The following is a 27650-nucleotide window of genomic DNA, read 5'->3' as shown; positions in this document are numbered from 1 at the left end:
TCAATCACAAAGCCAGAATTTACAGAAACCTAATGTGAGGTATGTACCAACAAACACCCCTTATAAGCTTGAAAATTCAGGGCATTTCAGACTGATACTTGTAGAAAAAATGTGTAAGTTGTAATATATGGTACTTAACAGAATAAGGCCATCCAGTCACTTCTTCAGGAAAACAATTATATGTATAGCATGACAGGGGCATTTATAGTCCAACCCACTGAATCTACAAGGGTTAGAATAAAAACTGAGTGTTACTTCATTTTTTCCTGGCTACACATAATATATGGAAAAAGACATAGTTACCTGTATAAATCAATGCTGTAACTGAGACAAGTCACATACTTTGCTTAGATACTTTCCAGGGTTATCAGCACATATATGCAAGCAATGATCTGATCGATAAAAAATCATGTGCATGGTGATTACGCAGGAAGTTTGGGGAGCTGGGAGAACAAACTCCTCCTTCATCCCCTTTTATAATGTCACAGCAGCTGCACTAAAGAGAATAAGGGGCAACTGTTGGGAAAAGAAACAACCCAGGGCACATACAGATTAGTACAAGAAACTCATCTATAAACAGTAGATGGCAGAACTAGACAGAATAAAACTTTGATTTGACATAGGAAGCCATGTTTTATAATTTACCAATTCTCTAGAAAGAAATCTGGGGTCTCCTTACCCTTCTCTGACACAAGAAAATCAATACTTGTCAGAGAGCTGTTGCGTTAATCATTAAAAAAAAAAAAAACACATCTAAGACAAAACAGAATGAAAGTTCAGACAAAAAGAAAGAAAGGACAGGCTGTGTCTGACTTGAGGAAAACTCAGCTGCACAAATGTGCAGAAAATATAAAGCCACCAAGTAACAGCAGTGTAGAATACTATATTCCTTCATAATAGTTTAATACTTCTAATAGTGACTGCTAATCATGTTTCACACCTATTAATTTAATGTTTCATAAAGCCCTACTTGTATGATCTGTTGAAAGGGAAGTGATACTGTCTGTACTGGGCAGGAATTCTGTACATAATATTCCATCAGATTAAACCTCAGTAACTTTATGAATTATGAGCTGTCAGGCACTTTTCTCATCTGCGGCAGAATATACTTCTTAGAAATAGGAGCTATAAATAAGACAACAGATGTTCTTTGTTGGCTTCAACTGAAGCACAGATAATTTTTAAAAAGCAGACCGTAGTTAGGACCTGTAAAAACAGTATTTTGCTTCCCTCTATGGGTGAATTTTTGTAGTACTCCTTTTTAAACTATAACTGAGCATTTGAAATGGCTGCAACTATTTCCAATTAGTATTAGCAAAATTAGAAAAACAGGAAGCCCTGTTCTAGGGAAAAACTACACAGCTTAAGAAAAAAATAGTACGTAGAACATATTCTGTCCTGCAGTTCACTGCACTGTAATGTCATATACAATGCTTGAACTGCTTTGCAAAAGAAAACTCCTTACAAACTGAAGGAAATGGGAAAAGTACTTGTTTATTCAACTGTCTTTCAAAGTGTTGCCAGGCAAGCAGAAACAGTAAAATAAGAAATAACCAAGAATGCCGTAAAATAAGATGTCTTTCTGCTTCTAAGTAGAGGAAGGCACACAGTGAGCTGAAAAGCCCACGCCAAGCACCGCTGGAGGTATGCACCACGTGGGCAAGGAGTGGGGTCCCTCACTGCCAGTTTGGGAGAGGTGCATCTCGCCTCCTTCCATCCCTACAGAGCACAAAACATGGCTAAAGGCTTCCCACACCTCTCCCAGGGCTTGCAGGCTGATGACTATTTCCATCTTACCCTTATTTCTCTCAGATTACCCTGTGACTCACAGGAGCACAGCAGGTAGCAGGGTTCTCACAGCCCCTAACTATCAGCTGTATAAGTGAAGGAGCTTTCTAATACTTCTAAACCGAGCAAGCCAGCAGTCCTCTGAGTGTTATTCTGAACACAGCAAAAGAAAACATTTTAAGGAGTAAACACCTACTCTTCATGTCCTGTTGATGCCTGCAGGTTCCCCACTGGTAGTTTGCAGTTGGAGAGATACTGGCAGATTAGAGTTAAAATATGGTGTGAGTACCCAGTTACCACACCCCGATAAGCAAGGTTTAAGATCACAGAGGTGACAGTAATGAGAGCAAGGTACAGGGAGGACCAGCGAAGTACAAAACACTGCCTTTTTCAACAAGAGAGGATCCTGTACATTTCCTCCTCCTTCAGGATGGCAGTTCCATGGCTAGAACAGAGCTGAGCTCTGGAAAAAACAAAACAAAACAAAACAAAACATATATATATATATATATATATATATATATATATATATATATATATAAAATCAGCAATTCTGCCCAATTCTCCTCAGAGATACTCACTGCCAATGAAAAACTGTGCATTCCAGCTTCTGTCAGTGCTTTTGTTTGAAACCTAACACAACACCATGAAGGAAAAGCTATGACACTGAATATGCAAGCATACTGTGTCTAAGCATGGGTGTGAGGATGAAGTGTGTTCCACCAACATCTGCATCTCGTGACCTACTTAACTGGTTCCCTGTGCAACTTGCAGGGTTATTATTGTCATTAAACATCCAAATTGCAGCAGTAAGACCTAGAAGTCCTTATCAGAATCGGAACAAACCTGTGATAGTTCTGTTCAAACAAAGCCTCCCTTATGATTAGCTAAGCAATCTCTTAGAATTCATACCAGTTGCTCTACTAACCTTCCTGCAAACTCTACCTCCTCTTTCCCAAAGATAATAAAGCCCCGGAGTTCTACTAACTTCTGCATTTTGGTCCCTTTTTTTTTTTTTTTTTTTTTTTTTTTTTTTTTTTAATAGACAGTGAAATCCTTGCAAAAGTGTATTTTAAATAGGGTATATGTAAGTTAATACATTTACACAGTATTTTGCTCTACAAAAAAGTTCCATCTGCTGCCTGTTATACTTCACAGACAGAAAGATAGCTAAATTTAAAAAGTACTGAGATCACAACATCAAGCACTAAAAACATAGGACAGCTATGACGTAAGGTAGTATGTGCCATTTCAGTTCTTCTTTTGACATTATGTTAACCTTTTTCCCATGAAATTACTTTGCTTATTTCAGCACACAATGTTTAGTGTGCAAGGGATAGAACCCAGCTGAATAGCTGAGGTACTTATTACCTTGAGTATTATCCAGATTGTGAAAGAACACTTGGTCTTCTAGTAGGCTCATATTCTCCCATTTACTTCCCCCATCAAATGCAAGTCCTCTATTATTTCATGTCCAACTCAGCTTTCCATGAAAGAGTACTTTGTTCCACAACTTGTTTTCTAACTCTTCAGAGCAAGTGAGGAAGGAAATACATACTCGGTTCCTGGAAACTTTTGTCATTCACAAGAGAGAGACAGCTGCCTATCTTTTAAGGGAAGGAATGCTGAGGGCCATGTCCAGAAGCACTTGAAAATATTGGTTCTGGCCAGCCACCACCATCTTCTACCTTTTCTGGGCAAGGCTGTGGAGAGTGTGATGGTAAGATGACTTCAGTGACCTCCACGACAAAAAGCTTTACAGATAATGCCAAATTCCCATGCTGGTCTTCTCAGACATTTGGCCCTTTTCACCTAAAAAAGCAGATATGTTTCCTTCAAAATGGCTGGGCAGTTACCTACTAAATTCTCTTCCCACATAATCATGATGGTTAGTAGTGGTGCTCCAGCAGCATCTCCTCTTTATAACAGGAGCAAGACTGCTGGATGGACATTCAGTATGAGATACTAGGGGAACTGGAACTCTCTCCAGAATGATCTGTCTCACCTGTAACGGATCCTTGTTCCTTACTGCTGTTTCTTTCATATTTTTTGGTTTTACTACCATGATTTATTTATTTATTTATTTATGCAAGGCTATCACTGGTTTGTGGTAATGACTCTACCTGAGAAGCATATTTTAAAATACTCTTTCTATTCAGTAATCAGAATACATTAAACTTCAGGACAGCATTTTATTTTGCTCTGAAAGAATATTTTGCCACCTTTTTTTTCTGTGAAGAAACTAAGGTAGGAGGACACAATAAATCACTCTCTATCTATAGGCAAGCAATGTAGAGGAAAAGAATAAGCTCTTCATTACTGAAAGAAAAAGATAATGTGTATTACTGTGTTTGAGAAGTCAAGTTGTTTAGATCTGGAAGATTTACATAAAAGTACTGGCAGAAACTGCTGACAGATAAAAGCCAAAACAGTTCCTTCATCTTGGGAATTATGGGAAACATAAGTACACAGAAAGTTAAAAATAATGAGTGTACAGCAGTCACACAGAAGAAAAAGCAAACAATGGTAAAAGTAATCCAGCATCAAAAGCTTTTTTTTTTTTTTTTATTCTGGAAATGAACATATTTCAAATCAAGTCTTTTCCCTCCTTAAAAAAAAAAAAAAAAAAGAAAAAAAAAGTTTAGGGCTCTATCTGAAAGGCAATCTTTTAAGAAAGTAAAACTGGGTTAATCCTTACAGACATTAAACTATTTGCTGATCTGACACAGACACAGAAACAACAACTTTATTCCTGAACTGTATCTACAGAGAGTTAATGCCACATTTGTCTTTAATTTCAGATGAAGAAGAAAATTCTCAGGCTTTATAATAATAGATTCTCTGACCCATATCATACACCTGTCTAGGTTTCTCTCCATAGCAATGTTAATGTTGATTTCTCATCCCCACTATATGTTACACAGTTGAGATGCTATACAAAATGGATGTCATGGAATATGAAGTACAAGCACTTACTGAATGAACTTAAAGACCTCTTTTTCATAAATCACTGTTTGTTCCCACTGCACTAACTTTAATTTAGATCTTAGCAGTTAAAGCTGTGAAGTAATTTCACGGATCTTTACAAAGCAGTCAGGGTCTCAACTGGCTGGTTAACTGCAACAGGACAAAGAACTTTATTTGTGTACTGTCTAGCACATGATGTTGCAGAAATTCATACAGTGTAAAATTTATTTATGGGAAGTGTTAAAAAATTGATAAGAACAACAAAGATAGTGTAAATGAAAAGCTAGCATGAAAAACTGTCCATGCTATTTTACATTACATTTTACATTATCTGCAAAGATTGAAGTCAAGGGTAAGAAGGCATGGAAAAGGATTTCAGATTGCATTGGTAGTTTTCCTTTGGAGAAAAATAAATAAATAAATAAATAAATAAATAAATAAATAGGCAAAGCCTGTCTTTAAGAAAACCCTTAGAATGAGCTACACATTGAACTCTGATAAAACCTTGTGCAACCTCCATGAAAGCCCACAGCATTAAAGCATTTCTTAAGGTCTAAATCAAAGAAATGTGTCTCTTTTGAAAATAAGTAGTATCATGGGAAGGAGCGAGGATGAAGGAGGAGTAGATCAGGCTGAAATAACTGCAAAAACAATCTCTATATGGTCTTGGAAAGCCTAAACTGGAGAAGAGCTGAGCAAAGAAAAATAAATAAATAAATACATCTGGTTACAAGCTGACATGTCTCCTATGATTTTAACTCATGTGCTTAAATGAAAGCTGCTGTTCCAGAGAAGACGCCAGGGAGGCAGAAGCTCACTTTATGTCCTCTGCAAAGACTCAAGCAGCACTCTGACCCCCTGCTTCCCTTCCCTTCCTCACTGCTGCCACTGGACATTTTCTATTTTCTCTAGAGAAACTTCATGGGGAGCAGGATCAGGCCTTACGCTGTCACTGAACTTAGGGGAGTACCGAGCATATCAGCGCTACACTAATATGCTGCATAGCTAAGTGCTGCAAGTATACCATGTTTCTATGAGTCACACACACACACAAAGAAAAAAAAGTAAAAAAAAGTTTTTCCACCATCCTGATCCTGGCCATGAAGTTAACTGCTCTTCTGACACATCCATATCTGAAAATATAATAGCACTATCAATACTTCTATCTGCATTCTCATATAGGTACAGAGAGCCATTAAAGCAACAATCACTCATAAGAAACGGGTGGAGGTTTGTGAATCTGAAAGTCTTTTGGCTGGACGGAATATGCCTTCTTCCACACTGGCCAGCAAAGACTGGGAACCATTCTGCCAAAAGGCCAGGCTTACCTGGGTTGTTTTCCTGCTATCCTACCAAGTTGAAACGAAAAAAAAGTAACAAAAATAAAAAGGAACTCTTACACGTCTGTTTCTGTTACTGTGCTCCAGAGGAATCCCTTCATCGTCATCTTGCCAAAGAAAGAACCAGTTACCTTTATTTGACCCTAAACAGAAAAATACACATCTTCCCCTTTTTATTTTACATTTTTAAAGGAAAGAATATCAATGATTTTTTTTTTGTAAAATGTGGGCCATGCCAATAAGCAAAAGGATGGCTCACTTGATTCCCAGATGGAGAATCCTTCCAGAAAACTAGTTCCCTGTCGAGAGCAGAAGGAAGAGGAATGCATACATTTTAAACTGACCTGATTTTTTTAACAGGCTTATGACTCCCTGTTTTTGAGGGTACTTCACACGACTTGCCTGCTACATCCGAACAAGCATCTTTCTACCTATTCCTCTTTCTAGTTTTACCCTTGCAAACTTGGGTATGCATCTCTAAAAACTTGCATCATAATTAGCTCAGCCATGGTATCTTCTTTACAGAGGCAGCTACAAGACAAAGCTCCTCAAAAATAGTAAGTGCAGCAGACAGCTGGTGTAACTCACCTAAGCCTTACTACCACCAAGTATGTAATTCCTGCAGGACTAAGAATCCCTTCACAGGAGCCCGTCACCTCCCAGAGGGTTCTAATATTTCATGCTAAACGTGCCATGAATGTGCCATTAATAGCCTGTTTAAGAGAGATCAGTTTGAGCAATCATCTAAATCTAGGTCTTGTTTAAAGGGAAACACTTTTTTTTTTTTTTTTTTTTTGTCCTAAGCAGCATATTTCTTGATTTCTCAGGGGAGCCAGCCCTGCAGCTTCTCTTTTTCTTGCATTTCAGTACATCAGTCAACCTTCCACCAGTCAGCTTCCCACATCTCAAACACTGTTCTCAAACTGGGAAGTCTTAGGAGACAAAGCAAAGCAACTAGTTATTCTCATGGTATTCAGTCGGGAAAAAATAATGCAAAGCACTAAGTAAATAATGCAAAGCACTCTGATATGTGCTGCCAGAGGTTGCAAAGGGACCTGACTGGAGGGAGAAAGTGTGAAGCCATAGGTGTAGACTCTTCTGGATGCACATATACTCAACTTGCCAGGTTTCTGTTTCCAAAACCCTGGAGGATTCCAAAGAGCTATGTAAAGATTTTTTTTTTCCCCCCTTGCAAAAGAGCTGCAAGTTACGTATCATAAAATTGCAGGCACAAATTTACATATACTGAGAGTCAATACTGTATCCATACATCAAGCCTATCAAGACTAAGAGCAAATCACCTGGGTGCTGAAATGTCGACTAATGCCATCATCTGACTGGGCTTTGTAAAGGAAGCTACCTTTTTCTTTTCTTTCTTTATTATTATTTTTTTTTCACTTCTTTAATTTGAAACAAGATAAGCGTGGACTAAAGATTTCTGACAGGCCACAAACAGCTGACCAAATCACATTTAACGTGACAGAAAATTCTAGATTTCCTAAAATATTACATTTGTCCTAAAATGAGAGAACTTCATGCTTTTACTTCTGAATGGCTATCAACTTGAGCCCAATAGAACAAATTGGAACCACATTGAAGTCTACTTTTCCTGCTTGCTTTATAGCTTCACCATGCTTTATGCATATTACATGTTCTCTCTTTCTCTCTCAGCATTTGGTCTCTTTTTCCTTCTGGCATTCTGTAATCCTGCCAACCAACGAGCTTTGCTTTTAATAAGTAGATCTGCCAACTTAAACACCAGTCTCCTAAGGCAATCAAATAATGAAACACACATGTATGTACTTGCACGTAATCTGTCAAATACCTCTATAGCCCACTACAAACGATTTTTGCAATACGGGGTTTTCATAGGAGCATGCTTTCATATACCCTTGGTTTTCAAAGATCAAATGGAGTGGTTCTTCACAGTCCTGTGTCTTGTTTGTACATACAAATGTAATGGCCTGCAGATTACATATCACTATCTACAAGGCACGCGAGATACGAAAAAAGTAAGAATAAAGGATGTGCAGGCAACTTCCTATGAAATATGCATATTTTCAATTTTTTCATCTTGGTATAGAGGTCTTGTACAACATATCACAGATTCCTCCACAGCAGAACACTCTTTCCATGTCTTTTGTGTGTCTGGTGAATTAATGAACAACCAGTCAAGAATATGTTACCTACCTCCCGAATTGCTCATTTATCATCTGCATTGACACTCTCTTAATTTCCACCTTCTAAACTAGCATTTCCCCAAGAGAAATCTAATATATGTTGCTAGTAATAGAGTTATCCAGGAAAAAAACTTTGTCACACTGGGATGAAGTTGCATTGCCATGCTTCTTGATTAAATAAGGCCGCAGTTTACAGCATGGCAGAATAACGAAGTTAGCAAAAATATCTTTCAAGTATTCAAGTTATTGACTCGTATTAGAAAAGTAGTATTAGCTTTCAAGTACTATAATTTCCCATACAACTCTTGGCATAATTTGGAAAAATTCCTACATTGTTTCCATTAATCACAACTACAATACAATGAAAAAAAGCAAAACTACTGGACATACATCATAAAAATGTAAAGCAAAAGGTATTTAAAATGTGCAAGGCTCTAATGTACATATTTCAGTTACAAAACATGCTCTACATTTACAGTGAAGTGCTGAGAATTTGAAACTAGAAATTCTCAGAATCAGGAAAAAATTGAGATACCACTAAATGTCACCACATCTGTTCAGTGTGAGCGCTCACATTCTAGTAATTTTTTTTGCTTTTGATGCTTATGCTTGGATTCCAGCTGGTGAAGCTGGATGATGCAGGGAGAGGTATGCCAGTAAAATTTGATTGCTCTGAAGAAATCCTCTCAGACTCCCAGTACTCGGCAGCTGAAGCCAGCAGTGGAGCGAGTAGACAGTACTTGTTCCTTTTGACAAATTAAGCCTTACACTATCAAACCTAAAACAGTTCTGGTTCTTGGTTTTAGTTACCTTAATGAACATTTAACCTAAATTTTATTTGAGTTCTGTCCCCAGAATCAGCTTCTTGCAATGACTCCCTATTATGAGAAGACTACACTTAAAACCTTAAAATATCTTAAAACGGTAGTTATTTATTCCTCCTTATTTTTGGGCTGCCTTATTCCTCACAGGAATTATGATGCTACTTTTACTCACAACAGTGTCTTGAAGGTGCCTTAGTATCTGTGAAGCTCTTTGAAGGTATTATCAGCACACAAGGCAATGAAGAAATCTGTATCTAGAGAGGAGAATACTGTGAAGAAAAGGGGGCTTAAGACCACAAACTAACAACCAGAATGAAGCAATTCTCTTCCAGTGAAGACCTCTAAAATGAGCAGAGCAAGCATGAGAGGGAAAAGGGATCAAGGAGATATGCAATTAAAAACTGTATCAGACTTCACACACTCTAATGAGCTGTAATTACAAGTTTTAAATGCATAGTTCTGCAATCTTAATGATCTCCTCATACAGTGTGCAATTCACTGTATACATGCACATGCACCACGGTAATAAAACTCCGAATTTATTTTAAATGTAAGAATTTGTTACAATAACAGGATATTGAATTAAAAATGTCACCATACCATTTTCTTGCTTTTAAGAAACCCTCATTACTGTCACACTAGTTACCCAAACAAGCAGCCCTGAGAAAAAAATAGCCTTGCCAAAGCAGCATGGAACAAATTTTTCACTTGTATTAGGGAAGATGACTGAATATAACGGAAGAAGATAGCCGGGTGAAAAAAATCTCTACACTGTCATCACCAAATACTACTAAGTGTCCATCCCCTGTCCTCCCTCCAAATTAAGACATTTTTACTACTAAATTTGCAACTCTTTTTATAATGGACATACAAAGAGTATGTCCATACAAAGAGTATGTCCATTATAAAAAGTAAATATCTAAACTAATATCACCTCTATTAAGTATGCACTAAAGGGAGGAGTCTGGACACGTTAGGAGCATGCTTAAAATTATCTAGAAATTACAAGCTTGATGCAGGAACTACTAGTGAAATTCAATGCCCTGTGTTAGTAGAGGAGCTCAGACAAGATGATCATAGTAGTGTTTCGGTTCCATCTCTTCAAAATCCGTGAAAGTACAGTCAGAGAATGTCCTTCTTTACAGCAGTGCTCACTGTGTAGTATTGCATGCACGTTCATATTATATGCAATTTGGTATACTGAGAAAAGAGAATTTCTGCAGAACAGAGCTAGCATAATTATAGCAATTGTACTCCAAACCCTAAAGGCAATGAGAATTTTGTCCAAGAGAAATGAGAGACAGAACTGTGGGATTTGTCCCACTGCTACTAAATCCTGACTGTAGGTCTGACCCTCTGCCTTCTGAAGTCAAAATTGGTTTTGCCACCAATTTAAAGGAAAGCAAAGTAGGAGCCTGCTGCTTCTTGTAAGAACAAGTCTTTTAAGTAAATAAAAAAATATAATATTTACAAGAACAGCAGTACTTTAAAATAATCTCATTTTTAGTTTGCATCCAAAGGGATTTTGAATAAAACTCTTTAATACTCTGCTTAGAAGAGAACAGCTCTCATTAACAAGCATGGGCATGTTACATCTAAACTACCAATCTACCACAGCATTTGATTGACTGGGTGTTTAGATCAGACAGACAATGAACAGAAAAAAAATAAAAAAACATTCTCATCCTATTGGTGTGTTCTTTCTGTGTCATAATAAAACCCTAGATATTTGTCTTAGAGGAAACATCTGGAGAAGAAGCACAACAGTTGGTAACTGTCTTCCCCTTTTTTGCTGAACTGCACATGCAACTCAATGTCCTGTGTCTTAAGTCACTGGGGGGAAGCACCCCAACGTGCTACCCTTTTCAGTGCAAGTTTTAGTATCAGGGACAGAAGGGACTTTTCACTAGCTCTAGGAGACTAGTACAGTCCCAAGCAGTGGTCAGTTATGTACAACAGATGAGTGCCAAATGTTCCTCTATTGGACAGTCAGAATCCTCCCAGAAGCCAGAGCACAGCTGAAAGAAGCAGGACTTCATGCTAGGTGCCCTGTAGTAAACACTGTTAAAAGTTGTGACTTACTATAAGAAAGCAAAACAAACAAACAAAAAAGTGTCCTGATACTAATGGGATTGTGAAAATCTCTAATTTTACATATAAGACTGCAGCTTAGACAGGCTAACAAAAGGGTCTTGGAGTTTTCAGCACTAAGTCTGAACCCAAGAGGAAGTTAGAAAAGCATGAAAGTGGTGGGGAATGCACATTGATCTTTCAACCAACGGTAATAAATTATAAATTCAGCAAAGCAAAGAGAATTCATACCTCTGTGCCCTTGAGGACCCCTAACTAAGTGAACAGAGGTCCTTTATCCCCAGATATTTGATATGAAAGTTTTGCTACTGACTGTTTTGAATATGACTTCCTTAACACTTTCTCTATTGAACAGGCCAGACTGTGGGGACCTTTGTTCTCAGAACTGGCTTACACTGGAACAAAAGGCCTCCCTAAATCTTTCTTTCCATAAGAAAATTGCTTATGTAGGCTAACGAGCAACTATGTTATTCTGGCTTTGGAACAACTGAATAGATTTGGACTGGCAAGAATATAGTCTACATTATACTCAAACATCTGTACAGATTCAACTCCAAAGTACCCAAGATAACTCATTTCAAAATGTCAAGGGATGACTTTTTCTGATGTTTCTCTCAGGGGAAAGAGTATATTGCAAATAATGCAATAAATGTGAAACAAAGAATGAAAGACTGCATTACAGTCAGAGGCACAGAGCAACCAAATCCGAAGCCAAGAACTTGATGTTTCCGTGGAGCTCCCAAATGGCACCAGCCCATCACAGAAGAGCTATATATCACCCACACACGGACAGCTCTGGGACCTGTGCTTCACGGAGCCAGCAGACCATGGGAGCAGAGCACACCTCACTGCATCCCACCCATATCCTGAGGGCTTGCAGCTCTTTGCAGACCAAGGCAGGTTAGAGACTCCTCAGGCATACACCATCAAGTAGGAGGAAAGCAGGAAATCACAGAAGGCTTTGCAATTGCCTCTGTGAGTCCTCACCTGCACCAAGCAGCTGTATCACGGTGAGGAAACAATTCGTGGCTACATCTGCAAGCAAAACAGACATTTTCACTTCTCCATTCAAATGCAGCACATTAAAAATTAAGAATTAGCAACAGAGGACTTGAATGTGTCATCATGGTGTTACACACCATGTGAAAGTAGGAAAAGGACTGCAAATCTTTGCCCTTAACTGCTTATTTCTGGAATGTTTCTGGGTAGAAGGATAATGAAACCAGACGCAGCTGTGCAACCTTATCTATCACTGTGTATAATTAGTGGTTTCTTTCATTAATTCCCTAATTAAAGTGCTTTGGTCTACCTCCAGCCAAAAGCAGCTCAGGAAGAGAGGCTTGGAAATGAAATAGTAACTTCACAAACTAAAAGGCCTGCCCTTGACACAGACTTTGAGAGGAAGGCATAATACTCTTTGAAACATGGGTCTATCCTGTTTGATACTATTTAGATGTCCTTCACCAAGACTAATCCTCCATGCTCATCAGTCCCCTACAAAATGTTGTCCAAGTGGGATGAGGAGATCGAGGATGAAATCAGTGACAGCACTCTCTTGTACCCTAGCAAATAAATTTCACTGTTATATTTGTAAACAAGACATAAAGAACTCATACAGCCATGCCTCCTGGGAGGTATGTTTCCTCCTTGGACTACAGAGATCACTTTGCACTATACTACCTCCTTTCCCATCTAGCACAGGAGTGCTGGATCGTGCTGCATCAGATGTATTCAGTCCTACAGGAGAGAAGGAGCAAGGAAGAGGCTCATGAACTACATCAATCTGATGTGCTCAACTGAAATATCTGGCTACCTGGCAGTACCTTTACATTTTTGAGTATGCATGTTTTTTTTAGAAGGAAACATCAAATGGTAGGAAGGGTTAAATGCACATCTGGTCTTCCAGAATAGAGTAACACAATTCAAAAAAAAAGTATCAGTCTAGTTTAAGCCTTGCTCCTCTGTTGCCCAGAGCTGAATGGCACAGAACAGAACTATCTGCCTTCCTTCAGCAGGTCTGCCTGCTACAGGAATGTCTTCCCCTCCTGGACACTACTGAGTGACCTGCCAGCATGGATGGAAACCTGCATGTTTAGATCTAAAATGGGTAGATCTCCCTTCTTGTCCTCGATATCCATGGTCTCTACTGAAAAAGCAACCTCAGACATTAGCCTCTGGGAAATGCTCTAGCCCAGCAAATGATGCCAAGCACATATGAATGCATCCAGTGAATTATACAAGCAAATTGTTCGACTGCTAGCTGAACTGTTAAAGACCTTTTCCACCTTTCATGCCATAGCATGCCACAGTAGTTTTGAAGTACAAGATAGTCCTAAGAGATATTCTGAAGAGTACAAACCATACGCAATCACATCTTCCCCTAGCGCATGGTAGTTGCATGCTTTGGAAACACTGTCCTAGGGACTTTTGATTTTGGATCTTTATTATCTAATAAGGTATCAGCCTAAATATCATTTTCACATGTTGTCTTAAATGTAAACTATGCAATCCTTTTAAAAAATAGAAAATAAATAAAGAATACTGTTTGAATGCTGCTCTCCTAGACTGTTGCATACAGCATTCAATTAAGACTGAACAAAAAGCAGTGAAGTTAGTACAGAAATTTATACCAGCAAACGCTTTACCAAGAGACTCCAGGCAATGTTAAAGAATGCGAAAATTTCTGTAGCAAAGTGCAAAAAAGAAACACATACCTAACCATAAAGAAAAACAAAATAAAAACAAAAATAAATATTGTCACTGATGAAAATAAAAAGTAGGATTGTTTTTAGACATATACTTTGCTAAAAGCATGAACAGAAGTTATTAAGTTTTAACCACAGTTACTGCTTCAAAAAAAACAAAAAACAATTTTCTCTTTAAGTTCTCTTAAGTACTTAAGAGTCTCACCAAATTACTCTCAGGACTTAAAATCCTTCTCCAGTTGAATTCCTTTTTAAAATCCTGTAATTCCCCTCATCATTCTTAGCTATTAAAATAAAGCAGTTCTTTGTATGGTAGCCTTCAGATTGATTTCATGGATGTTCATCATGGAAAGTAGCCTTGGAGCAAGACACAGATGTGAAAGAGTGCACAGCCAGCTGTAGTTACAACACCTGTGTTCTTTCACACAAGAAAATCTGGATGTGTATATGGCATCACACAACTATTTAAGTGGGCATGGCTGTTTGCTCAGGGTGCAGAATGATCCATTCTTGGCAAATATATAGCAGCATGTGTTGCTGAAACTTACAAACTGATATTATCATATGCAAACCTAAGTAAGAACTATTTCCTAAGCAGTGGTGTTTTTTTTTCAGATGTTCCTGGATCACAGCTAAAAGAACAGATTGAGATAATTCCAGTTGAGAGGAGTAGGCTACTTCACCTTTGCCTTGTTTTGTATCTTGCCCCAGGAAGATTCATGTCCTCGAGAGGTATTAAAATACTCAATCTGTATTATAGAAGGTAAAAAATTCCAGCAGAATCACTCAGCAAGACGCCCCTTTTGTAACTATAGAAAGGTGTATCAAAATGAGTGCAATAAAAAACAGATGAATTTCTTATAGCAACAAAATAGTACTGTATTGCTTCCAGTTTCTTAAAATATGTGAGGAAAGGCAGTATTTTTAAAGTAATTGATACAGCTGGGGAGAAAAAAAAAAAAAAAAAAAAAAGACATTTCAGCCACACAAGCCTATTCAGATCTGAAGTCATCCCCGAGGAACATGAGGAGCTTCTGTGTGCCCCAAGTAATATAATTTTTCTCCAGAAATAGCAATTGGTAAGTAAATAAAACATTTTTTTTCCCACACAACATGGAAGACAGTGGTTGTGAAGCTCCTTCCTTCCTCTTGCTTCCTTCCTCCTCTACCAGCAGGTGGGGCCAAGCATCAACCATGAACTTGCCCAGGTCTCAATGTGAACACTAACTAGCGTTTTTAAGTCCAGCTCTGGGCTCACTGTGGTGCTCACAAAAACTATTTTGTTTACTATCACCCTGCTCTTACCACTAAGAAAAAAAAAAAAAAAAAAAAAAAAAAAAAAAAAAAAAAAAAAGCTTTGTCTCAGTTCAATACAGCTTGCAAAATATTTGTTTTCATTAGTGGTAAAACCAGGTGGCGAGAGCTCTGTTTTCAGAGATGCACCAATCTAGCAGTTTGAAATTTGCCTCATATACTGAGAAACGTGACCACAAAGAAGCTGCTGAATTTTTCTGGAAGGAACTTGCCCCATTTCTCACTGCAAGTGGAAAATCAACAGGCTTTGCAAGTTTGTGACCATAGGGCATTCCGATGACTGCAGCCAAACAAAGGCTTGCTCTCTAACTGAGCTTTTTAGGCTGAGTCCAAGGGCTCTGGATTGAGTGGCAAATACATTTACCAAACGAGATAGTGACTCATCACTTCACCCCATAATTTCCTTTTTCCATGTGCCTGAATCAGAAGAGATGACTCTTCTCTTCCCAGCTGAGGCTCCAGGTTCGCTGCGCTCCACTTACTATTGTCCCCCTACTTTACAAATGTAAATAATTTTCAGAAATTCAATCTCTCTGCTGGCTCTATAGCAAAATTAAATGCAGAAACAAATTCTACAGCATGTTCAATTCAACTGTGCACAAACGGTTTTCTGCTCTCTGTCAGTTTGGATCCTTGTCAGACATTGCATAACCCGGTCTTTGAAAGAAAGAGTTTCCAAATGTTCTGTCATTATCTTTGTCTAAGTCACTGATCAGTATCTGTTCAAGGAGAAAAGTAAGGAGGGCTGCTGGTTTTTTGTTTGTTTGTTTGTTTTAAATTTATGGTATAGTTTCATCATAAGGAGGAAGAGCTTCTGATTATTTTTAGGCTCTAAAACAGCTCAAATGGTATGAAGTGTCAGCAAACACAACCCTTTTAAGTTACACAGGAAGTCACAGGAAGCTCCAAAACATCAAAATAGAAAAACTTCACATGAAGCTCTCTTTAGCCTTCTGCAAACTGGCCTTCATTTAAAAGTGAGAATTGAACATTCCAAGTGAAATCTGAAAGTATTTAGGTCAATTAATCAAAGCTTTATACACCAAAGTCTGTTTAAAATCAGCTTTCAGAAATGTGGTAGAGAAGCAACACTAAGAAACAAAGTACACAGCCATATCAGCCTGAATAAAAGTTCAGAAAACTCAGCTGGACTTGGAACAAATTATGCATTTTTTGTTTTCAAAAGTTGTTCTGTGAAATGGGGCTAAGTAAGAAAAATCAGCCCTATGGAGCTGCCATGTAAAAAAAAAAAAAAAAAAAAAAAAAAAGGGAAAGAAAAGAACCTCAAGACAAAAAGAAGAATTTGTCATATCAAGTCTCAGTCACATCAACTTCAGGGGCTCTGGAGGAGGGTGTGAAGGCAACCCTGTGCTGGGTTTCCACACTTGAAGTGCCTTGACCCCTCCCAGTGGCAGCCATTCACCCTGCCTTGGTGGGAGATGGAGCCAGGGAGAAAATCGAGAGCCTCACACCAACCACACAAATTAAGTCTGCCTTTTGGTAGCTCTGACCCGCACCAAGCCTAAAACTGAAAGGTGCTAGAGACTTCCTGGGCCCCCTTATTTTCATATCTTTTCAGATGCAATTAAAAAAAAACCCAACCCACCAACAAAAACAAACTCAGACTAAATGTACCTCTTCATTGACAAACTTAAGGGGAAGGCAGACAAAAATTCAATGGTCCTAGAATTTCCTTCTAGTATCCTGACTTCTGGTTTGATCAGTTTGTTCCAGCAATTTAAATGGGTTCTTGATAAAATAAAAATCTGGAGAAAGATTTGACCTAGGTGTTAGAATAAGTAAGTTAATGTTTTAGCAGAATTTGACACCATCAGTAGTTTCATTTGCTTTCAAATTAGCTTCTAATATTTAAAAGATCTTTCTATTTATAATAGAGACTGACAGCATAAGACAAGCCTGATGAACAGCTCTGCCCATGTTACCAGCCACATTAATGCCTATGCTTGTTTAGGTGCCTGCAGTTACTTGCATCTGAGTGCTTGCAGCACTGTGAACACTGGCAGCATTTTGCCTAAATATTGCAAGTTTGATCTACAACAAAAGAATTTGAACACTGGTGAGCAGCTGATCACACCTGAAAAGGCTGGGAAAAAAACATTCAGAATAAATATTGAAGTATTAAAGATTAATGAAATTATTAGAAAGTAATTTCTTTTGAAAATATATACGCATTCGGTAAAATTAAAAGAACTTGCACGATTAAATATAAATTCTTAAAATCTCCAGTTCAGTTTCTGATATTCTTATCCACCACATACACACATAGGTATGTACAGAATTGACTCTTCACAGACTGACAAAAGTATACAGATTACAAATAACTAAGATACATTTAAGAAGTCTGTTTCCAGTTCCCCATTAATTTGTCATTTTGATACACAACAGTTTCAAATCATCAAGCACTGAAAATATAAACTTGACTGTATTTGGTCAAGCAAGTTTCATACTACGCATTAATTTATTTGAAATACGCTCCCAGGGTGTAGAGACAAGTATCATCCTGGGAAGAATCTTTTGGCCCACTGCCCATGACATTGGCTGCCGGACAATATTAACTGCGCTATTCCCTGCACCATATTTTATATGCAGAAACAGCATAGCACCCTGAAAGTCAGATGTACATTGATCTATTATTATTGTCTTTAACTGAACTACAATTCCTTCTGCACCTCTGATTTCATCATAAACATCATTTTTTTGTATTAATTTGCTCAATTAAAAATTCTACCTTCTTTATTTATTTTTAGTAACATTCTCTCTCTGCGCTTTTCATATTTGTTCTAATATTTGAAGCATTCTCTGCCTTAGTTCTTTACTACAAAAAGAGCTGTGAAGACACTTCAAATAAGTTTTCCCAATTTCTTTTAAATGACTTTAAAATTAAATACATGATTTTAAAAATAATTACACCTATCTCTTGAGCCATCTTGAGTTAAAATTTCTGTGTTTCCCCTACTTCTTGTTGAGGAAGGTCTAATCCCTGCTGCTAAAGTATTAGCAAGTGTGCCTAGCCATTTACATGGAGTTCAGAATCTTAAATTCAAAGAAGGTATGGGAATTTATATATATATATTAATTAGAAAAATACATGGTTGTAAACTCATTCTTAAAAATGTTGGAACATGGCAGGATCATGCATGCAGACTTTATCTGAGGTTAAGGTTCCCAGTTAAATTAGCACATTTTCTTGTTTCAAATCCCCACAGTCCCAAAATATTAAGAACAAGCACATGTAAATAGTGCTCTGTTCTCAAGGCAATAAAATTCAGATTAGGAGAGAACTAGTCACTGAGGCTTTGGGCAGTGTCTAATCCCATGGAAGCAGAAGAGGGTACATTTCAGCAGAGCTCCCCAAAACCTGCAGCAGGGTTTCACAGGGGAGCGACTCCCAGCAGCCAAAGCTTCTAGAAATACCTGTTATGAACACAAACCCAAGGCAGGCTCAGAAATTGAGATTAACACCAGGACTTCTCATTGCAGTGCTTCGGCCAGTTCACAGCATGGAGGTGACAACAGGAGCACCAAGCAAGCATGAGCACAGAGCCCAGGCGAGTTACAAAGCACTACTGGAAGTTCAAGGCATTGAATGCATCAAAGCCTCAGGTGATGGTTACCTCACTGCAGCAGGCACATGTGAAGAAATCAGAATTTCTTTCCACCCTCTGCCTCTCCAAATGACCTGGCTGTGCTGAGCTGTCTATCCATACAGCAATGATTATCCTGCAGCTACATGTGATGGAGGCAACCACCTCAGCAGGTGGGTTAAGAGAGAAAGCAAACCTTATCTGATCAGCACATGCTAATATCTAAATCAGGGAATTATCAAAGAAGTTTTCTTTCAAATGCAAATATCCCATTTTCTGAAGCAATCAAGTAAGAAACCGTGAGACTTGTGTGGCCAGAGGCTGAGGGTTCGAGGACAGTATGACCTAAAATGCCACCACACACCCTTCTAGCTCCTGTCCGGGTGTACATACACCATTGTTAGAATGAAGGCATTATAGACTTACAAGCTATTCTCAAGTGTTTGAGGATATTGCTGTGCTAAACAGTTCATGTCTATTCCTTATTAAGTCCCTACCAACATGGAAACACTTCTTCTAGGTTTCTACTTTGTTGCCACATACAGTTTTCTGTATTTCTGCTCTTATCTCTGTTGATTATCAACACAGCTAAATACAAGATTTTAACAGGTGATGTTGCAAACGTTTTTATTGAGGCAAGTAGTGACGATACTATTCAGGACCATGGTGTCGCTGTGAGAATAAGCCACACATTGTCACTTGTATTTCCTATAGCTAGAAATACCGAGAATTTAAAGCATTAAATGTTGAAGTAATATGAATCACTCTAGATTTTTGAGAAGTGAAAGGCCAACGTAAAATCCATTCTAAGCCAAATGTGGCTTGTTTGTATGTAAAACTCTAATATCTCAGCATCAGTCAATAATGCAGACAAATCACTCTGATGAGGGGTTTTTCATTTTGTTTTTAAATCTACAGCTTTTCCAATTCCTGTTATGTCTTTTTTCTACTAGCATAAGAATTCTAATCAAGTTCTGTCTGTGCTCTGTCCAACATACTGCTGCAAATGTAGGTTAGAATGCAATTTATGTTTAAACAAAGGAAGATATTTCCTTTGTTTGTATAAGTGCTATTTTAATACTGCATGCCCTACCCTGAAACAGACAAAATTAAATATGAATTTCTCTTTATCATCACTCTATTGTTCATTTTTAAATACCTACTCTTACTTTTAATGCCACATGAAAACCTCTGTGACAAAGTACATAAACAGCATGTGCCTATCAAATCTTCTGCTGTTGGCAAGAGAGTGATGTGCAATTTTTTACCACCAGATTCACCAAGAAATTTCTTAGCAGTGAGTTTGATGAACCACTGAAGGAAACACGTCCATCAGCTTCTTGGAAACATAAAATCAACAGTAACTGCTCATTCTCCATTTAAGCCTTTGCAGTTGTGAATGTTACGTACACCTTTACACCTGTAAGATGTAGCTCACAGTAAGGCACTGCAGCAACCAGTAACTGAGGCAAAGCACATGAGATCACAAAGTATATGAGCTATGTATTAAAAGCACGCATAATTCTTCATTGACTGAAATGAGGCAGGCACTAAAAAAGCCTGATGAGCACGTGCTGTACACACATACATACAGTCATATAAGGCAATGAAACAAGAATATCTGAAAAATGTGAAAGACAAACACACACACACACACCTTCTGAGAACAGTACTAACCTTGTTGCTCACTCTCTGCTTCAGCTTTTGCAGGACTTGGCGCGACAGGAAGGGGTCGAGGAGGACGAGGCTTTGGAGTTGGGGGAGATATTTTTTTTCTTCCAATGTACTCTACGTAAGTTCCTGGGAAATCCCCCCTCTCCCCTGTGGTTTCATTAAAGCCATTTAACCAACCAATCTCATCAGGCTTGGCTTCTTCCCCTTCACTGAATCCAAGTGCTAGTAAGGTACCTTTATTCACAGTTAATATATCTCCTAAGTGCAAGTCAATGTCTTCTTCTCTCTCTTTCTTGTAGTCATATAAAGCTCTGTATTGATATCCTTCAGCACTCATCTTGGCAAATGGTTTAACATTCAAAAGTGTTACTAAACAGTATCAAAATGCAATTGTCCAGTTATTTTTATGTACAGGTAGATTCAAGATGTACTAAATGTGATAATAAAAATGTCAATAGCAATGTCTAAGTAATAAAATCCACCAGAGAATCAAAAAGCACCAGGATCTACCATTTCACTACTGATGGTTCTAATTCATGCATTTATTATAAGTCAATGTCTGTTGCAGAAGAATGGGTTCCACTTCTTCTATGTCTAGCAGAATTCTTCCAGTTAGTTCCTTTTCTCAGCTTGCTGGCAATTCTGGGTCTCCATACTCAAGTTCAGCTGATTGTTGCAGCCACTTACACCTTCTTCTGATGAACTTGCCATAGACTGCACACGTACCTTAAATATTCTGCCACGGAACTCTGCATGCATGCTCTTCCTGTGAAGAGAAGAGAAAACTGGTATAGTCATTTCAAATTCTCTAGATGCTTGCAAACTTAAGATTCTGCTCATGTTTTAAGCTTTCTGTAACCCTGGCAGGGATTGTGTGTCCACCAAAAGAGCCCAGAACAACACTCAAAAAAAAATGCAACATCACACACACACACACAAATCCGTCAACTAATGTTCACGATTTCATAAGGGATATGCCTAATGACTTGAACCAAATTTCCATCCCTGCAGTACGAGGCATGCTGCTTCATACTGCCTGCTTCCTTCTTGGTGGCTTATTGCTACTGCAGGCTCTGAGAGCAAGAGGGCTAAACCCTCGAGGTATCCCTGCCAGAGCAGTATCTAACCTGGCAGGAAGGTTTCACTCGTAATCTCCCCAAAGACACACAGCCGCAACCCCTGCCCACAAAAGATCTGCCAGGACAGAGGTGGAGCTTGCTGTAATTAGTGCTGATGCACCCGGTGCTGGGGTACTCGAACTCCTGCTGCCAAGGTAGAAACCATGCAACAACCTCCAACTCAAAAACTGTATCCCCAAAAGCTATCGGAGGGAGGGGTCTTTTTGTAACATGCGAGAGAAACAAAATGTCTGAAATGCCTTTGCTAGATGGGTACCATCCCTGTCTTCTTAAAAAAGGGGCGCTTCTCCACTCCCCCACCATCCAGGTGTTATTTAATGTGTTTACAGTAAAACACTGAAAAAGCAACCAGCAACTGAAATGGGCACACCCAGACCACCTAAGCAGCGCTAGCAGGAGGAAGGTATCAGGGTGTATGCTTAAATTACACTACAGGCAAGAGACTACAGGCCTAAGCATTTGACTCAAGGTTGCCTGACTATAAAGGGAAAACATGATTAAAAAAAATTAAATTTAGAAAACAGTAGTTTAAAGACATATAGAACAGTGAAAGTTTTCTAAACATTACTTCAACTGTTACTCATTTTCATCTACTTAAAAAGTCAAGCCCAATCATAACTCGAAACACCACCCTGGGAACCAGAAAGTGCTAACTATTCAAAAGTGCATTGAAACTCCTGAACTGCAGCTGAATAAAAGACCTGAGGGGGCTACGTAATACCAGTAGGTAAAATATTAACTGCACACTGTATACTTAATGCCACAGAAGGCAGATTTTTTTATTTTATTTTTTTTTAAGTAGCACTCTCTTTCACACTGTAAAGGGACAAGAGAAGACAGGGCTGGAATAGTGAACCTCTGACAGCTATTTTCCACACCGTTTTCTCTAATGTCTCAATCATCAAGCCACTGGAAAAGCGCTATTCAAAAAGCTAAAAAGCGCTTATAAGAACTTATATGGGCTTCCCTTTTCAGTGCATGGCCTGATCCCTAGTTTGTATGGGGCTCCTCTTCAGTCCATCAGGTCTAAATATAATTCCCTGCAGGTTGTTACGCAACATCTCTTGTAACAGAAGACATAAGAAAGTCTTGCAAGTTCTTGAAGAACTTCCTTATCATTCACTGCAACCAGTTTTGCTGTAGGAAAGAATATTCTGAGTCTGAATTAGACTTCTCATTAAAAAAAAAAAAAAGCCTACACACACGTATTTATTCAAAAATTTTTCCAATCTATCCACAAGAACTAGGCATCCAGCTACCACCAAAATTTTAATGAGAAATTTCTGTAGCCACTTCTGAACACCCAAACTATGTGCCTTAGCACACATACTACCAAGCATCACAGACTTAACAAAAATTAACACAAAGAGAATTTCACCGATATTTATTTCGCTTTTTCTATCAGAAGAAAGTGCACAGACATTAAATTGAAAGGAAAAAAAAAAGGGGGGGAGGGAGGACAGGGGACGATGACAAATCTACAGCACAAGTATCGATTAAATTGTACAGAAGTCTTTTCAAAAGCATGGGTTCTTCTCATAGAGCAAGGAAACAAAAGACACTTTCACACCTTGGATTTCAATGTTGGGGCTAATCTAAATGTTCCCAATCAAAACCAAGAATGCACAGCAAAACCTGCTAGAAAATTACCACTTCTACTACATTAAATATTCCGAAATATTTATTCTTTTTAAGAAAGGTTCAACAAGTGCTCTGCTACAACTACTCATTTTACTCCTACTGCCTACAGGCATTTTGGCTGTTAACCAAATAAGTCTTCTAAACACTGCATAATTTAACTGACTTGACCTAGTCCTCTGATCTTTTATTATCAAATGTATCATAGCAACTTTATGGCCAGATATTTAAGATGAATACTTGTACATCTTTCACTTGATCTGACAATGCAGAATTTGTCATGCTGTAAGAAAATGTCTGTGACAGTTTTGAAGCATATCTTTAAAAATAACTCAAAACCTAGATCGGAGAGAACAAAAGGTGCAATTTAGTTGCATGCTAGAACAACTCAATGCAGTGTTGGCAGCAAAGCTTCCCAAAACCCATCCTCCCCGGGACGCAGAGCTGCAGCACTGGTGTGTACAAAGCGCCCGGCACCACTCTTGGTACAGTGTCCCCCACATCTGTCTCCTGACTGACCTACTGTGCACGTACCTTTTTATATTCTCAATACCTCTCAAGTCTGGGGATGGAGTGTGGCTCAGACCCTGCGAACCTTGCAGACAGCCCTAAGGCACATGGATGAGCAAGTTGTATTTTCTCCATAGCAGCCTGGTAACACTGCAGTGTCTCCAAACAGCCCTCTTTGATAGTTCTTCATTTTCTGCTCTGTTAAGATTCTGTATAAACAGACTCCCTTTACTCCAAGTGGACTAACATGGTCTCTACCCTCAGACATTTTGAGTCAAACTGATTTAAGCTGATTACTCTTAAAATAAATAGCTCGGAGACATCTTAAGTAGATGGGAAAAAAACAAACCAAACACTTTAGGCAAGAAACATTGTTGTATTTGAGATGATGCATTACTGGATTTCCAGCTGGCGGGTGGAATGGAAAAGGAGGAAGAAGCATTGTAAGAGAATCAAATGCTCATTTGTTTTTTATTTACTGTCTAAGAGCTTGATCCCAATGAAAGATTCCCAACTTCAGGCAGAATTCTGGTCTCTCAACAGAATGGTTTCATATCAGCAGCTACGAACTTTGACATTCACCAGAAAGTTGCAAGAGGTTCATGTAAATTTAAGTAGAAAAGGAAGGGGACGTGAAAGTGTCCCCTCTACCCCTCTTTCTGTCCCTGTTAAGAACGATGGCTGGCTTCAACCCCACTGGCATTCCTTTGGGGACTGAGAAGAAAACCAGCTACTACTCAGTGAACCCACGCCACTGCCAGCCCAACCAGAGGGGCATTTGTGGGTGTTACCAGTCCTGCACCCCTGGATCAGACAGCGAAGATTTTCTTTAATTAGTGAATTTAATAACCGCAGCTTTTTGTATTGTCACCTCTCTCTCGCACTTGTGATCCCTCTAACGCTTACTCCAAAGATTTCCAGTAACTCCCCTCGCACAGGTACCGTGGGGTTTGGCGATTTGGAAGTTCAGGTACCGCACGTCGGGGCGGCACTGAAGCAACGGGAACCTGCGTGCCAGAGGGGGAGCCGGCTGGCCGGCGGGCTGCTCTCCCCGCTAGGTGTCCGCACACCTGTAACTCTGCAACTCCAGCCTCGGCTGCCCCTCCACTGCGATGTTGCCGTGCTCCGAGAGGCGACAACCCGAGGGGCGAGCACCACCCGGGCGCGCGATGCTCTGCAGGACAGCGAGGTCCGCGGTATCAGTATGCCTAACGCTTCATTGTTTAAGCCCTTATACAACTTCCAGCCTTAGAGAGGGAGTTTCTAAGCCCGTGGGCTCTCTGAACTCAGCAAGCCCGAAGCAAGAAGCGCGTTTCCTCGGCCGCAACACAGCGCACGTCCCGCTCCCAACCCCTCACAGGGGCTGCACGGCCAGGCGAGCGGGGGGGCTCCAGCTACGGCCCCGCTCGCGGCTCGGGGACGGAGCCGCCCCGGGAGAGCGCCGGCAGCGCCCCGCCGGGGGGCAGCCCCGCCGCCTGCCGGCCTCACCCCGCGCCCCGGCACCGCCGGCGAAGCCCAAGCAGGAAGCGCCGGGCCGGGCCCCGCCGCCGGGAGCAGCTCCGCCGCCGCCACCGCCACCGCCGGGGCTCGGCGCCGCCCGCACGGCCACACGGGGCGGGGGGGCAGGCGGCGGGCGAGGCGGCGGCACCCCGCTCCGCTTTACCTCGCAGCAGCAGCAGAAGCAGCAACAGCGGCGGCGGCGCCTCCCTCCCTTCTCCGGGGCAGCCGCCGCCGCGTCGCTCCGCTCCTCCGCAGCCCGTCTGCTCCGTCCCGTCCCGTCCCGTGCCGAGCCGAGCCGAGCCGAGCCGCTCCCCGCTTCCCCCGGCCGCGCTCGCCGACCCAGTGCCGGGCTGCGCGCTGCCCGCCGCCGCCGCTGCCTCCGCTCCGCCTTCGAGCCGCCCGGCGGCCGCCCCCTGCCTGACGGCGGCCGAGGGGCGGTGCCGCTGCCTCGCCGCCGCCCGCCGGGCCCCCGGGAGCCGCTGCCGCCCGGCTGGGGCTCGCCGAGGGGCTCGGGGTGTCGCCCTCGAGGGTCTCCTCCCGCTCTGCGCTGCCCGCCGCTCGCCAACCTGCGGCCGCCCCGAGCCGTCGGGGGCCCGGCGACCTTGCCAAGCGCCCGGCAGCCCCGGCCTGGCGAGGGCAGAGGCGAATGGGCGGGGGTGGCGGCTGTCTGAAGCAGCCCAGATCTGGGGGGTGATAGCGTTAATTGCCCTGCCGCGGTGCCAAAGTCTGCCGGGCTCCGTGCGGGGCAGAACGAAATGACATATTCCCTGCCCCAAGGAGTTCACAATCTGAAGTGGATCTGAGAGCGCCAGGGTGTGACACGGCACCGCGGGGTTGCCGCAGCAGAAATGGTGCTGTTGGGGTGTGCGCACTGTGTTCAGGCAGGCCTGTGTTTATCTCTAGATGCGTACATATGTTAGCGTGAGTCAGGCCTTGTAGGTGTCTCTGTGAAAGGGGAGAAAGTGATTTAGGCCCAGGGGTAACACATGCAGGGAGCCGCGTGCAAGGACGGCCATGCAAGAGGCAGCTTCATCAAAAACAGTTCCATGGGATGGCAAACACAAGTACCCAGCTTGACCCGACCAAAAGCAGCAACATGAGAGATGTGCAGACCTTCAAAAGTAAAAACAAGACATCTGTGGTGCAAATGGGCACTGCTGTGGTCAAGGGTTCAGTAAAGGATGGAGCTCGAACCAGCCAACTCCGTGAAGAGATGGCTTTTGCAGCTGTACTCACCGGGGCTTGTAAGAAGACAATCTGGGTGTTAAAGAGGTGCGAATAAAGATGGTCATGAGTATGAAGGCAGGACATGAGGACACAGGCAAGAGGTTTACTTGCCAGGACAGACTGCAGGGATCAGGCCTTATGTGTGGGAAACAGACTGGTGAAGTCTTCTCCAGCCCGAGGTCTTACGATGGAAAGAGAAGTATGAATTGGCGAGGGGGGAAGGGAAGAGAGCCTGGCTTTCATTTAGCGACTGGGCAAGTTAGCTTATGGTCTGATCACAGGCAGCTTAGAAAAGAAGTGAGAACAGTTTTACTACAACACACTGTGACAAGTTCTTGTGAGGTACAGCAGAGGTAGTGTGCATTTCTGAAATCTTCTTGCTTTTGGAGGTATTTTTGCTGAAAATGTTCTAAGCCAAGAAATTTGGTTGTACTGAGTGTGGAGAAGAAATTGAAATCTCTTATCAGCTATAGTTCCTTTAAAACATACTCCTCTGTGGCCTCTTCTTTATGTTTTGGAGTCAATTTTTTATTTTTATGATTTTTTTCCCTATTGAGTTCCTAACTTTTCATTCTTCCAAGAGGCACTGGAATATTTCCTGACTCCTATTAATCCTTTCTGCATCAGTTCATTAGGGCTCAGTTCACTTCAGATCTGCAGATGAGAGAAGATGACAACTCCTAAGCCCTCAGAATAGCAGCACGGATCTGACCACACAAGGGTGTGACAGCACTGCAAGGCTGCAGCCACGGGGTCGCAGGATCCAGTCCCTGGGAAACAGTAAAAATGCTCTCATTAGCCTATCTGGCAATCAAAGCACACAGAACACGTTTTAAACTAAACAGTCCATTTGGAATATGGACTGGTGTTTGCATGTAAGCAAGAGCATTGCTGTAATTTAATTACTAAATAGTAAAGTGGAAGATTGTTGAGGGAAGTGACAGCTCTCTTCTCTTACATTTTTTTTCGTGGGATTGAAAATGCAGGCAGAAGCAGAGTTCAGAAAGAATGTTCCGTTTCTTCTGTCCAGACTCCTGTCTCTGGCATTTGCTGTTGCTGAGGGCAAAAACAGCATGGATTTTGAAGGGGATTAGACAGACGGGCTGGTTGGAATGCCAGTCCCGGGCACTGGCCTGACAATGGGTATT

General features: G+C 40.8%; 1 protein-coding gene across 2 annotated transcripts in view; it reads right to left on the bottom strand.

Annotated features, from left to right (window-relative positions):
• PIK3R1 (phosphoinositide-3-kinase regulatory subunit 1) overlaps positions 1–25750 on the bottom strand; it is a 59063-nt gene extending 33313 nt beyond the window's left edge. The window contains exons 1-3 of one of the 2 annotated variants that reach the window (XM_084504296.1): positions 25439–25750; positions 20492–21254; positions 12178–12225 (exon numbers count right to left, since the gene is read on the bottom strand). In XM_084504296.1, coding sequence (XP_084360422.1) covers positions 12178–12225; positions 20492–20825 — 382 coding nt within the window. In that variant the 5' untranslated portion in view covers positions 20826–21254; positions 25439–25750. The remainder of the gene's footprint in view (positions 1–12177; positions 12226–20491; positions 21255–25438) is intronic. The other variant, XM_084504297.1, reaches the window with a different exon arrangement.
• Between the last annotated feature and the right edge of the window lie 1900 nt (positions 25751–27650).

The sequence above is a fragment of the Aythya ferina genome (assembly GCF_964211825.1).
Source record: "Aythya ferina genome assembly, chromosome: Z".
NCBI lineage: Eukaryota > Metazoa > Chordata > Aves > Anseriformes > Anatidae > Aythya > Aythya ferina.
This window is presented reverse-complemented; position numbering and strand designations above follow the sequence as displayed.